At 39.7% G+C, this 13,564-nt stretch overlaps 1 protein-coding gene across 2 annotated transcripts in view; it reads left to right on the forward strand.

Moving 5' to 3' along the window:
* Positions 1–13,564, forward strand: part of LOC149209030 (protein LOL3-like) — a 157,409-nt gene that overhangs the window by 91,131 nt on the left and 52,714 nt on the right. The window contains exon 3 of one of the 2 annotated variants that reach the window (XM_089396266.1): positions 4,928–5,041. The exons of the other annotated variant lie outside the window; for it this stretch is intronic. Coding sequence (XP_089252392.1) covers positions 4,928–5,041 — 114 coding nt within the window. The remainder of the gene's footprint in view (positions 1–4,927; positions 5,042–13,564) is intronic. 2 annotated transcript variants of the gene reach the window in all.

The following is a 13,564-nucleotide window of genomic DNA, read 5'->3' on the forward strand; positions in this document are numbered from 1 at the left end:
CAATTAACAATCGTAATGTTGATGACAAGAAACAAGAACAATGTTATATCAAGCTAGTATTAGACACAATATTCCTTAATAAACAAGAGCATTAACCATTATCCAAGCTTCTCAACAAGATACACAATTAGATTCTCTTCACAGTGAGGTTGATTTACATCACACTTATATGCAAATCTTGAAATGCACAATTATGCTAGTGATGCAAAATGCAAAGAGTGACCAGCAAGACAACAATGATTGGTTTATCTAATTAGAGCAAAAATACTTGTGTTACTTTGCCAATCCAAGCTTATTATGACTTCGTAAGTATATTAGGACTGCTTAGATCAAAGATTTAGCACCAAAACAAACAAATTTCACTGCTACAACACTTACGTCAGATTTAGAAGTATTCAGATCAGACTCAGAAATACTTATATCAGTTACTCAAAATTAACTAGAAAAACATGAAAATCATGAAATAAGCCTTTCTTATCAATAGAGATCAGTGTTGTGAAAATCGCGATAAAATGAAAAAATCGTGATTTTTTCCCTCTGCCGATAAAATCGCGATAATTAAATGAAAAAATCGCCGGATTTTTTTTTTTTGCCTATTTTTATTGAAAAAATCGCGATAAAAATGAAAAAATCCGATAAAAACTAAAAAAATTGCCGGGGGTCGCGACATCATAGTTTTATAAGGTTTTTTTTGGGTTTTTTCATGCGCTCATTTGGACAGTCGCGCGCGGAGGGAGGAGCTGTTGGAGATCAGGCTGAAGAGGGTTTTTTGCCAAATCTAAGTGCTTAGAGGAGGAAATCAAGAGGAGACCACCGGTTTCTCCATAGAAATGGTATGTGGATTAATTTTTTTTTTTTGTTTTCATTGTTTAAAAACATTGTTTTTGTATGTTTTTCATTGTTTTTGGTTGGGAAACTTGGTATGGGCACCATTTTTCTTTTGTTTTCATTGTTTTTAAAGATTTTTTGTATTTCTTCATTGTTTTGGGTTGGGTAACTTGGTATGACTATGGGAACCATTTTTTTTTTTTGTTTTCATTTTTTTGAAACATTGTTTATGTTTTTTTCATTGTTTTTGCCATTTGGTTGGGTAACTTGGGTTTGGAATGGTTGGGTAATTTGTGTTTGAAACTTTGAACTTTGGAATGGTTGTTTTAGGTTGGGTTACGGGTAACTTGGATTTTCATTGTACAATCATCAATGTAAAAATTAAAAATTAAAATACTAAATTGTAATTTGTAAATTTGTAACTTGTAATTTTGTAAATGCTAAATTGTAATCCTAATCCTTATTTTCCCATAGGTTCACAACTGCACCAAAACACCATTCAAGACTTCAAGTTTGCAACTTCAAAGTTCAAAAACAAACATGCCAAGGAAATTGGATCCTTTCTGGGAATATGGTGTACCTGATGCTCTGAATGATAGAGTAAACTTGAGTTGCAAGTTGTGTGGAAAGGGGATGTCTAGGGGGGTGTACAGGTTGAAGTTTCACCTTGCAAAAATCCCTGGACATGATGTGGAGCCTTGTACAAATACAACTTCTGAACTTATCCAAAGAGCCATGAGAGCATTGGAAACTTTAGAGCAGAATAGAGAGGCCAAAGAAGAACTCAAAAGGCAACTAAAAAGGTCAGCTGAAGGAAGTGGGCCAAGTGGCACTGGTTCTACTGCAGCATCAGCCAATCCGATAGCTGCATCATCATTTTTTGTTCCTCGAACCACACTTGGTTCACAGCCATCTATCGGTTCAATGCTAAAAAGAACTGAGAAAGAACAAGCTGACAAGTTGCTGGCAAAATTTCTCCTCTGGAGTGATATTCCTTTCAGCATTGTAAGGAATAATCCATTTTTCCAACCTACTGTTGATGCTATTGCCAGTGTTGGCCCGGGGCACAAAATCCCTTCTTATCATGATTTCAGAGGCCGAATTCTTCAAAATGAAAAGCGTGACTGCACCCAAAGATTGGAAGATTTTAGGGCATCATGGGCACAAATAGGATGCACTGTTATGTCAGATGGTTGGATTGACCAAAAGGGGAGAACCCTTATAAACATCTTGGTTAGTTGTCCCAAGGGGACTATGTTTATCAAATTTGTTGATGCATTTGCACAAATCAAAGATGCAAGAACTTTATGTGATTTGCTGGATGTGTTTATTTTGGAGGTGGGTGAACAACATGTTGTCCAAGTCATAACAGACAATGCTACAAATTATGTTGCTGCTGGTAGGATGCTTATGGACAGGCATCCTACTTTATTTGGACACCTTGTGCTGCCGATTGTATTGATTTGATGTTAGAGGACATAGGGAAAATTCCCTTTGTCAAAGATATTGTTGACTCATAAAAAAGCATTACAAAATTTATATATAATCATACATCTGTGCTTAACTTGATGAGAAGATTCACCAACAACAAAGAGTTGGTGCGGCCCGCCATTACACGGTTTGCCACCAGTTTCATATCTCTTCAATCCCTCTTGATTTCTATGTGGGATGTGAAGAGAATGTTTCTTTCAGAGGAGTGGCGTGCTTTGCCAATGAGCCGCAAACCAGAAGGAGAGGCCGTATGCAGACTAGTTTCATACCAGGAAGACTTCTGAGCGGGAGTGCAGGGGGTGTGCGCCATTACTGAACATTTGGTAAAGGTTCTTCGGTTGGTTGATGGTGAGAAGCCCGCAATGGGCTATTTGTATGAAGCCATGGACAGGGCCAAAGAAGCCATTCGGGCCTACTATGATGATAAGGGAGATGATGGGTTTCAGAAACAACTCCTTCTGTGGGGAGTGATTGATGAGCGATGGAACAACACACTCCATCGTCCCATTCATGCTGCTGGGCTTTTTCTGAACCCTGCATTTTCTTATGCATGTGGGTTTGATTTTGATGCTGAGATCATGGATGGATTCTTATCCTATGTCCAGAAGATGGTGCGATCTCCAGAACAACGTATAGAGATCTCTACACAAATTGAGACATATAGGATGGCAGGTGGCACATTTGGCTTTGAGATGGCTATCACTGATAGGACGATTAAAATGCCAGGTATTTTTTAGTTTGTAACTTTGTTTCAAATTTCATTGTCTCTTCAAATTCCATTTTTTTCTTATGTTTATTTAAAATTTTATTTGTAATTTGGTTGTAGATGCATGGTGGAAAATGTATGGTGGCAGGGTACCCCTTCTACAAAAGCTTGCCATTTGCATCCTCAGCCAAACATGCAGCTCCTCAGGATGTGAGCGCAATTGGAGTGTATTTGAAAAAATACACAACAAGAAGTGCATCAGGTTAACACTTAAACATTTAAAATATTGCAAATTTCCAAATAAATTTTTGAATTCATTAAACAATATTTTTTTTATATTATTAATTATTATTTCATGATCTTTGTACAGGTTGGAGTCCCAGTGACTTAATGACATGGTCTACGTCTACTACAATCTTCGATTGTAGGTGAGGCAACTTGAGAGGACACCTGATGTGGATTCCATCTCATTGGATGGGATTGACACCACTGCTGCATGGAGGGTTGAGGCCGAGAGGCCTCTCATGGATTCTGGTGATGATTGGTTAGTGCAGGATGTAGTGGAGGAGGAGCAGGTGGAGGAGGAGGAGGAACAGGAGGAGGAGGTGACACCGCCTGCCCGGGCTACCACTGCCACCAGTAGAGGACGTGGTCTACATCCTATAGCTCCTACTTCTAGTTCTTCAGCTTCTAGAGCACATCAGACTACACTGCCATCTCCACCAGCACGGGCACCAGCATCTACATCTAGAGGGAAAGGGAAAGCTGTGGTATTTTCTCGCAAGAGGGGCAAAGGAAATCAATAGGATTAGGCTTTCATTTTATTGTATATGACATTATGACATGATGAGATACATTATCATATTTTTTGTTGATATTTTGACGCTGAGTTGGGACTCAAGAGTCGGGACTTACTATTCAGGACATGATTCAATGTTATGTGTGATTTTAGCGCTAGAAATGATATTAAACATCTTATATATTAGTTTTTTTATCATATTTATGTGTCAATGTATTTATTTTATGTTGTAGATGGTTTAGATATTAAAAAAATTGAAAAAAAATGAAAAAAATGAATATTTTTGTACCAAACGATTTTTTCCCAATAATTCCGATTTTTTCCGATTTTTTCCCCGCGCCAATTTAATCCCGATAACGATTAATGCAACATTGGTAAGCAGTGGATATACGAGGGGGATGGTGTTTATTGCACCTTAGCATTAAATAAATTATGCGACACAAGTTTGGTTTAGCATTCAAGATCACTTTGCACATTTGGGATCTTTACCTCCAGCAATTGTGCATTCAATTAGTTTTGCATTGACAGCTTTTTGTTTAAAACAAAAAGCTTCAACTGGACAGAACTTATGACTGACTTGATAAGGATGCAATTGGAGGAAATCAAACACAATCCCAAGGGGAAAATGAGCATGCACAGCTATCTGTTCTTATTAGTGTCTCAGTGCTGCGCACCCTAGGAGGACCATCAAATGGCCACAGAGCGAGAACAAAACCTGCTTGCATAGCAGTTTACATTGTCATTGGCCTTGAACCAAAAAGCAATTTCACAAAAGCACCATGATCAGTCCAAAATATAATGGGGAGAAAACTAGTTTGTGATTGAACCATATTTAGGGTGATTTTTGTGTCATTACTATTGTTAGAAATTTGAAATGAAATATTTGTTAAAAGTTCGATATAGAGGTGTGGCTCATGAAAATTTTACATTTTCATATTGGAAATCTATAGCTTGGTTGAATAACTTATTTTGGTTGTATCATGTTGGCTGGAATGTGGTTTCTGATTGTTTTCTCTGGGGTACTTGGACATCTGGATAATGGTGCATTCAATTTTGCAAACCTTCGTGTTTTCTGACCAGTATCCCATTTTTTTCCATTATAGGGACAGAAATGGCTCAGCTAATCTGTGGACGTTGTCGTACATTGCTAATGTACGTTCGTGGAGCAACTAGTGTTCAGTGCTCTTGTTGCAACACAGTTAATCTCGCAATGGAAGGTATGGGTGTTAATTTGGGGATTGCGATTCCTTTTAAATTATTATGGCAGTCCATGCTACTGGAATGGCAGGAATTCATTCCATGGATGCGTTTGGTTTTTATCCGTTTCATGTTTTGTTAATTTGACAATGTTTTTAGGGATTTTCAATGAGTTTGGACTTGAGTCCTATTCTTTGCAGTATTTCGATTAGTGGTCTGGCTATTTTGGGTCAGGTCTTGTTTGGAATTCAGCACAGGCTTTGTATGTGCCTATAAAAAACTGGAACTTTGTTATCAAGTTCATATTTTTTCATTGGAGAAACAGGGTAATGGTTCCTTTTTGGGTTTCATTTGCAAATGATTCAGTCATTTTTTACTGTAAAAGCTACAAAGGACATGGACATGTCTGTTCTAGAGGGTAGATTTCCTCTATAAATATTTCTTTTGAAGTACAATACCATCAAAGCTGATAACAACATGTCATAGACCCGAAACAGAAGCTTGTTTATCACCTGAAGGTTTAGTTGAATTAGGCATGCTAAAGCAGGAGATATTACTTGTCTTTTGAGTTTCTATCGAAAACTTGATACATACTGGATTGTATGAAGTCCAACTACAGTACCTACTGCACACGATGAAGCAGATGGCAATTGTGCTTTGGGGATTATCTGAGACACAAAGTTACTGTTTAGTTAGTTATTTCTACACTTCTGTTTTTAGATATTTTCCCTTTTGTATCCTTGTGCTGATTTACTATTAGATCTGTGCTAGGATATTTTGGAAGGCAGATTTTTGTAGAACTGATCATCTCCTAATATTACACTGATTTGATAAGGATTGAGAAAATCAGAAGAACTGGCGATCCTTTATTTTCTTTCTGTTTTCCTTGTCAAGTGAATCTTATTAAAGATCCATCCTGATATCTATGCACATGCGAGGAGTACATTGTATATACATACGATTAATGCATAACTACAGATGCACATCTCCATGTCGAAGAGAGTAGGGCATTTGTGCATACCCAAGCATCTGATTGGATCATAAAGTAATATTAAATTGCTGTTGAATGAAGGTGACAGCAGGGAGAGGTCCTTCCCCCAAAAAAACTTGGGACCAAAGTTTACCCAATGTTTTATACACATATTATTTGTAATACTTGACTTTTTAAAGGAAAGGGTGACCTAGACAACGACAATTCTAGATGATACATAATGGTTACAAATTCCTAGGTAAAAGCCCCTGGGCTCCTAATACCATCTTAGAAGAAATAAAGAGTTGAGAAACACAACTAAGTTGAAGAAATAGAATCCGGCTTACCAGGATAAGTGTATGGAATCTGGATGTGCCAGATTTTTGGAAAAAGAGGATCAAGCTATGGCAGGCAAATGGCAAGTACATATATATATATATATATATAATTTAAAAAATAGAAGGAAAATTTGGAGTTAAGAATCAAAACATGAAGCTGGTTGTTTTATGTATATAAGAGTATTGCAAGGAATTGTGTTGGAAATGTTGAAGAATCTAGGGCTTGACAGAATTAAGATGATTCTTCGTTATATGATAACAATTTTTGAAGTATATGAACAATTTATCTTAGGTTGATGTTACTTCATTATTAGTATGTGAATGTTAAGCTTCATCAAACTGCTATCAAAACCAAAAGAGACAAGAACACAAATGTTTGGCTATCTGCCAGGGCCAAAACCTCTCCCTCTTGGAGAGGAAAACCCATGCGAAAAATTCTTCTTATAGAGATTCCATTGACGAATACCAAGACCATGACCCTTGACACATCCTGCCTCTCCAAGACCAAGACATCAATCCTTTAGCTCGAACTGCTGCATCATTGAAGACATCTTTCTGCTGCACTGCAGAGACTTGGCTTATTCATTACATCACTGAGGTCTTCACTATGATTGTTATTTATCAGATCTTCATTACCATACTCCAGCATTTCTCTTGATGCTAAGACTGTTCCTTCTTATACTTGTGATACTGCTTATTACAATGACAGTGATTAGGTTTATGACATACATCAGTACTGTAATTTCCTTTGAGGTATGCGAGTTAATAGAAACAAATATAAGTGTATGCCGAGATCCTTGTTACAGGACTTAAGACCCTTCAGCTCCATCCGCTTGATGACAGCACCTACAGGTATGTCGAGATGCTGCTCATAGATATACTGAGATCATCATTAGCCTTCTCTGATTTATTCATCCGAAGATATTTCCTTCAGGTCACAGGTATGCTGAGTATCACATATTTCATCATTGTGACTATGCCAAGACAGTCATATATATATGCAAGACTGAGATAATCACTTAATGTGATCTCCATTTAGCTGAGACAGTGTTAGTGGCTGCCGAGATAGCATGCTGTTGAGAGAGTACCCATATACATTTATATACATGTGCTTAGGCTGTTTAGAAGGTAGGTCCGAAGTGATGTTTCTGTAGTGCGGATTGCAAGGGTTTGATTTTCATCCTCATTACTTCACCAAAACCCTTATCATATATGCTTAACCGAGACTTGATCTGACTGTATTCTTACGAAATACTTAACCTACACCTTGACACCAAGAACCTGTACTCACCTGAGATCAGCGTCATTCTTCCTGCAGTGCGGATCTGCTCCCATACATGCGAGGTCTTGACTGCACCTAAACCCCAACTGAGGTGCAGTCAAGCCTTAACTGCGGCTCTGCTCCTCCATGCGAAAATTCAGAGGCATCTGAATTTCTTATATCATTTTCGTTGACCCTTCATGGGTATTTATAGTGGTTAGCCTCCTATTTTGAGCCGGCATTCATTCATGAACCGACATGTCCTTTTATCAAGCCAACATAACTTTCATTTATGTATTTAATTTATATTTGGAGCCGACATGAAGTATTCTTCCTTGTTTTCGCATGCAGGGTTCTTGTGCTTGTTCTTGAGGCATTGATCTTGGTCTTGGAGGGCTGCTATACTTGTTGAACACTTGTATACATTTACATGGACTCATGACATGATTCTTTGACATAAAAATAAATCCTAAAGACATCAAGAAAAAGTCTTTTACCTAGTGACACTTTTTGCTCATGAAACCCATGCAACAAGATTACAAAAATAATTTATTCTCTTTTATTACATCAAATACAAAGATCATGTCATTGTGAAGACCGAACCTAGTTTCACTTTCTTCAACAGGAAATAGTTCCAAGGAGAGGTGTTACTAGGTGTTTATCCCTTTTAGCCTAGTGAGTACATTAATTACTTTTGCCTTGGTGACATTTATGAGTTATATTAATGTCATGGGTGGAAAATGTACTTAGAACTTAGAAGTGTTGTACCATGCACTTTTTCTAATATTGAAGTCACTTGGACTTTATAAAGTAACTTTATGTGTAAAGTACATAGTGTATTTTTCTAATATTAACGTAAGTTGAAAAATCACTTTATGTGAAAAATAGAAAATGTACACAACTTGAAAAAGGTACTAGGAAACTTTTAAGTGATAGGGCTAATGTGTGAGGGGGGTCATTTGGGAGCATTGATCTCAACCACACATCTTGAGATTTGAAGATTAAATCTCAACCATTGGATCTTAGTTTTAGGGATTCAATCTTTTCCAAGGAGACAAAAGAGGGAAGAAGGATCTCATTTTTCACTTCACATTTTAGAGAGCATGAAGAGAAGAAATGAGAGGAGAAACTTCACGGAGAGGAGGAGAGATTGTCGACGAGAAATTGCAACAAGGAAGGAGGCACAAATTTATAGGAGGGCATACAACCACACAAAAAGCAAGGAAGGAGCAGCACAAAATTCAAGGCAGCTAATGCACAGAAATTGAGGCACGTGGGCACAAATTTAGAGGAGTGTTCCAGTGCTGTCCTGGTCTGAAATTTGAGGCACAAATTTTGGGACAGCTTTCGAGGGAGGCTTCTGGCATGATTTTTGAGGCAGACTGTCTCTCTTACAACATAGATTTCAAGGCACTTTCAGCACAGTTTTCGAGACAGAATTCTGGGTATGAATTTTGAGGAGCTGAGTTGGGAAAAATTGCAGAAATTCTGGGCATGTAAATTTGTGAAAATCTAAAGATTTCAGTGGGCACAAATTTCAAGAAATTGCAATTAATGCTACAGCAGAAAAGGGAGATAAGTACAGTGAAAATTTCTGTACTTATTTTATAATTTCTTAAGCGATAAAATCCTCCTTTGAAGACCGTTTTTCCCCAAGATGCTGTGGGGTTTTTCCGGGGTCGACCAAAAATAACTATCTGATTGTGTGAATGCTTGCCAAAATTTTGTATTAAGTACCAGCCGATAGGAAAGTGAAAAATAGTAGAAGTACTCTTTTAATGTTTGGAATGAATGCATACTGAAATTTATATCAGCGTGACAAAACATGTGGGTTGGGCCTAAACAAACACATGCAAACTAGGTTAAGGGTGTAGATCATAATTTTTCTACATGGTATTGTAAATGTGTTAGAAAACTTGCATTGATGAATCTAGCTAGTAAAGGTTGAACACACAGCTTTGCAGAGCAAAAACACTAAAAGAAAATCGAAAGAACAAAAGAATGATTCATTCGAAAATAGGTTACAATGCTCATGTTATAGCATTACTCGGTGAAGATCCCAAGGTAATGCACCATAGTGGTGATCAATGAGAAGACTCAACACCTACAACAAGTTCCGGAGAGAACTAGCCAGTTGCGGAGTGAAAGGAGGAGCAAATCAGGGAGTAAATCATGCAGAAGAAGTAACCAGTTGCGGAGTTAAAGAATGAGCAAATCAGGGAGTAAATCATGCAGAAGAATTAACCAGTTGTGGAGTTAAAGAAGGAGCAAATCATGCAGAAGGAATCTTGCATGTAGTCCCATGCTCTAACTAAGAGTCCGCATATAGGTGTGTAGTAGTTCCAACACCCCCCTTGAACACTACTCTGGGGAAAAATAAAAATGGGCCCTAGCAACTAAGGCCAAAGGTCACCCAAAATACAGTGCAACTTGTACTAAAATTGAGGAAAGAGGGAAAACCTCGTGGGAAAAACCCCCCATCAAAACACAATGTAATCAAAAGAAAAGAGAAAAAAAAGACAGTTGCTAAGCAACTATGTCCTTCACTCCAAGACGATTGCGCAGAGAGCGAAACTTCTGCTTAGTGAATGTCTTGGTGAAGATGTCTGCAGTCTCTTCTGCTGAAGGAAAGAACTGCAAATCAATGACCCGATCATGTACTAAGTCTCTGATGTAGTGCATATGGATCTCTATGTGCTTCGTCCGCTGCCACTGTACTAGATCCCTGCAAAATTTGAGAGTGCTCTGGTTGTCACACCAGATGACAATGCGCTGGTGGAACTGGACGCCCAACCCAGTGAGGAAGTGCTGTAGCCACAGAGCCTGAATGGTGATGTTGACTACTCCTTTGTACTCGGCCTCAGCTGAAGAGAGAGCAATAGCAGCCTGCTTCTTGCTTGACCAACAGATAGGGCCAGATCCTAGACTGAGTGAATATCCGGAGGTGGACTTGCGATCTACGTTGTCTCCCGCCCAATCAGAATCTGTGAAGCCAAGGAGATTCAATGCAGTGCCTGCTGCATAGTGAATCCCGAAGGTGATGGTGCCCTGAACATATTGGAGGATGCGCTTGGCAGCGTTCCAGTGGAGCTCATGTGGCCCCTGCATGTATCTGGAAATTGCCCCTACTGCATATGAGAGATCTGGTTTGGAGTGGGTGAGGTGCAATAAGCTCCCCACTAGCCGTCGGTAGAGAGTGCTGTCAACTAATTGAGTGTCACCTCCATCCTCAAGGCGGACCCTAGACAGAAAAGGAGTCGGTGCTGGCTTGCAGTCAGTCATGCGAAATCTCTCGAGGAGATCCCGTGCATACTTAGCCTGAGAGAGTTTGATGCCTGTGGCATCTTGGCTGATCTCAAGACCAAGAAAGAAGTGTAATGGACCCATGTCCGTCATCAAGAACCTATCATGCAAGGCCCTCTTGACTGTAGCAATGGCTGAAGCCGAGCTGCCGGTGATTAGGAGATCATCCACATACAAAACTAAGATAAGAAGAGAATCATGTGTCCTAAGCATGTAAACATTCGGATCAGACTTACATCTTTCAAAGTTTTGTGATAAGAGAAAAGAATCCATCTTCGCATACCAAGCTCTCGGGGCCTGTGTAAGGTCGTCGAGAGATTTCTTCAGTTTGCAGACCAAAGATGAATCCTGAATGAAACCATGTGGCTGCTCCATGTATATCTCCTCAGATAGGTCTCTGTGAAGAAAGACATTCTTCACATCCATTTGATGTACTTCCCACCCCTGGGCAGCCGTAATGGCAAGTATAAGGCGTATGGAATCCATCTTTGCTACTGGAGCAAAGGTCTTGTCATAATCAATGCCATGCACTTGTTGGAAGCCTTTGGCTACTAGCCTTGCTTTCTGTCTGGTGATTTGCCCATCTGCAGCACTCTTGGTCCTGTAGACCCATTTGCATCGAACAAGTTTCCTTCCTGAAGGAAGGGGGACCAGATCCCAGGTCTGGTTCTCGAGGAGGGAGTTATACTCCTCCTCCATGGCGGACTCCCAAGATGGATGCCCAACAGCGTCAGCATAAGATTGTGGATCAGAAGACTGAACCAAATGACAATGCTAGGATGGCGATGGTTCAGTGGTAGTGAGGACAAGAGGAGGCTCAATAAACTTTGAGCTAGTCCTCTGCAGATCAGAATTATCCCCCACAAGACCATTTCTAGCAGCTGGGTGGTCTTGTGCATATATCTCACGTAAGCTCCTTGTTCTCTGATTTATGACAGGGGAATTTGATTCACTGCTAGAAGCCCGATTTGGGCTAGGATGTGGATCATCACATGCACGAACTGGATTTGTATCTAAAGACTCTGTCTCTACATCTGCATTCTCTATCGCGGCATCTGCATGCTTTGTATCTGCATCTGAGTGTACTGAGTCATCATCTCGGACATGAGGTAGATAAAAGGTGTCTGCATACGGCAATTGAGGTGCATGCGAGAGACTTTCCTCAAATTTGATACTTCGCTCAATGATGAGCTTGTCCGTAGAGGAAATCAGGAGTCGGTATCTCTTCACACCATCAGGGTATCCAACAAAGATGCACTCAATGCTCTGTGGATCAAGAGCTTTCCTCTTTTCAGAGGGGATCCTGGCCCATGCCCATGATAGTAGTAGGCTTTGGCCTCCTCGTGCCAAAGCCTACTACTATCATTAGCATGTGTAAGCAATAAGGAGGATTCAGATTCAATAAATTCAGAAAATGTATACAGTCTGGCTCCATTGTTTACCTCACCGGTTGTAATTTTGGAGCTGCTGTGTAGGTCATATATGTTCACTGCATTTGGAGTGAATTCCACTCTCTTTTCGGTGGCAGAATGAGTGCTCTGATAAACTGAAAGCAGGTTTACCGAAAGTTTTGGAACATGAAGCACATCTTCAAAGCTTTTGTGTAAAAGTTCCACTCTACCTTTTCCGGTGACCTCAATAGGTGAGTCATCTCCCATGAGGATGGGAGGTCCTTTGCATGCATCCAAAGAGGAATAGACTTCCTTTGCAGCAGCCATATGATGTGATGCACCAGAATCTATAATCCATGCATCAGGGGAAGAATTAATTGCAACTAAAGCATGAAAATTGTTACCTTTCTCGTGTGGCGGATCCTCAGTTTTCTTCTTGGCGCCATGAGGGATGTGGTCCCCAAGGTTGTGTTTCTGAAGGATTTCTACCATTTGGTCAATTTGTTTCTTCATGCAAGAGGATTCTGGATGGAATCCTCTTTGACAGTAGGTGCATCTGTTTCCTTTCTTCCCTTTCTCATTTCTCGAGCCAGAGGAGTCATTGAAGGGCTTGGTGTACCCTTCCTTCTTTGGATGGGAATGCGCTTTTCCCTTGTCTTTTTGTTGTTGATTTTTTTGATTTGAATCAGATCTGTGATTTTTATTGTGGTTGCTATTATGCACAGCAAGTGCATGCGCTTTTGGAGGTTTGATTTTCCCCATGCCAATGAGTTTATCTTGCTAAAAAATAAGGGACTCCATAAATTATTTGAGAGAAGGCATAGTGTAGGATTTACCTGTTGCAAGCCTTATTGAATGAAATGTAGACACAAGGACGGAGTATTCCGGTCCAAGCTTTGACATAATAGAGAGAACTTGGCGACTCTCCTCCTTGGATTTGTCAATTCCACAACCCTTGAGTTGCAGCAATAGATCATTATATTTGGTGAAGAAGTCTTGAATTCTGTCATAGTTCCGTGGATCCAATGACAGCAGCTCCACTTCGAGCAGATGTCCTTTCATCTCATCCTGTTTCCCGTAGAGTTCTTCAACCTTTTTCCAAATCTCATTGGGAGTATTGCAGGCAGATAGATGAAACTGCAACTCTGGGGAGATGCACATGCATATGGATCCGTGGGCCTCATCCATGCGGTTGAGGTACTTGGATTTCTCTATGGCTGAAGTGGGTTCCACTTCTGCAGCCATGGTAATCCTGTACAACCCTTTTTGACGAAGGTATC

This window comes from Pinus tabuliformis, chromosome 1_2 (genome assembly GCF_031772625.1).
Source record: "Pinus tabuliformis cultivar Carrire ecotype Pingquan chromosome 1_2, CPIR1, whole genome shotgun sequence".
NCBI classification, from domain to species: domain Eukaryota; kingdom Viridiplantae; phylum Streptophyta; class Pinopsida; order Pinales; family Pinaceae; genus Pinus; species Pinus tabuliformis.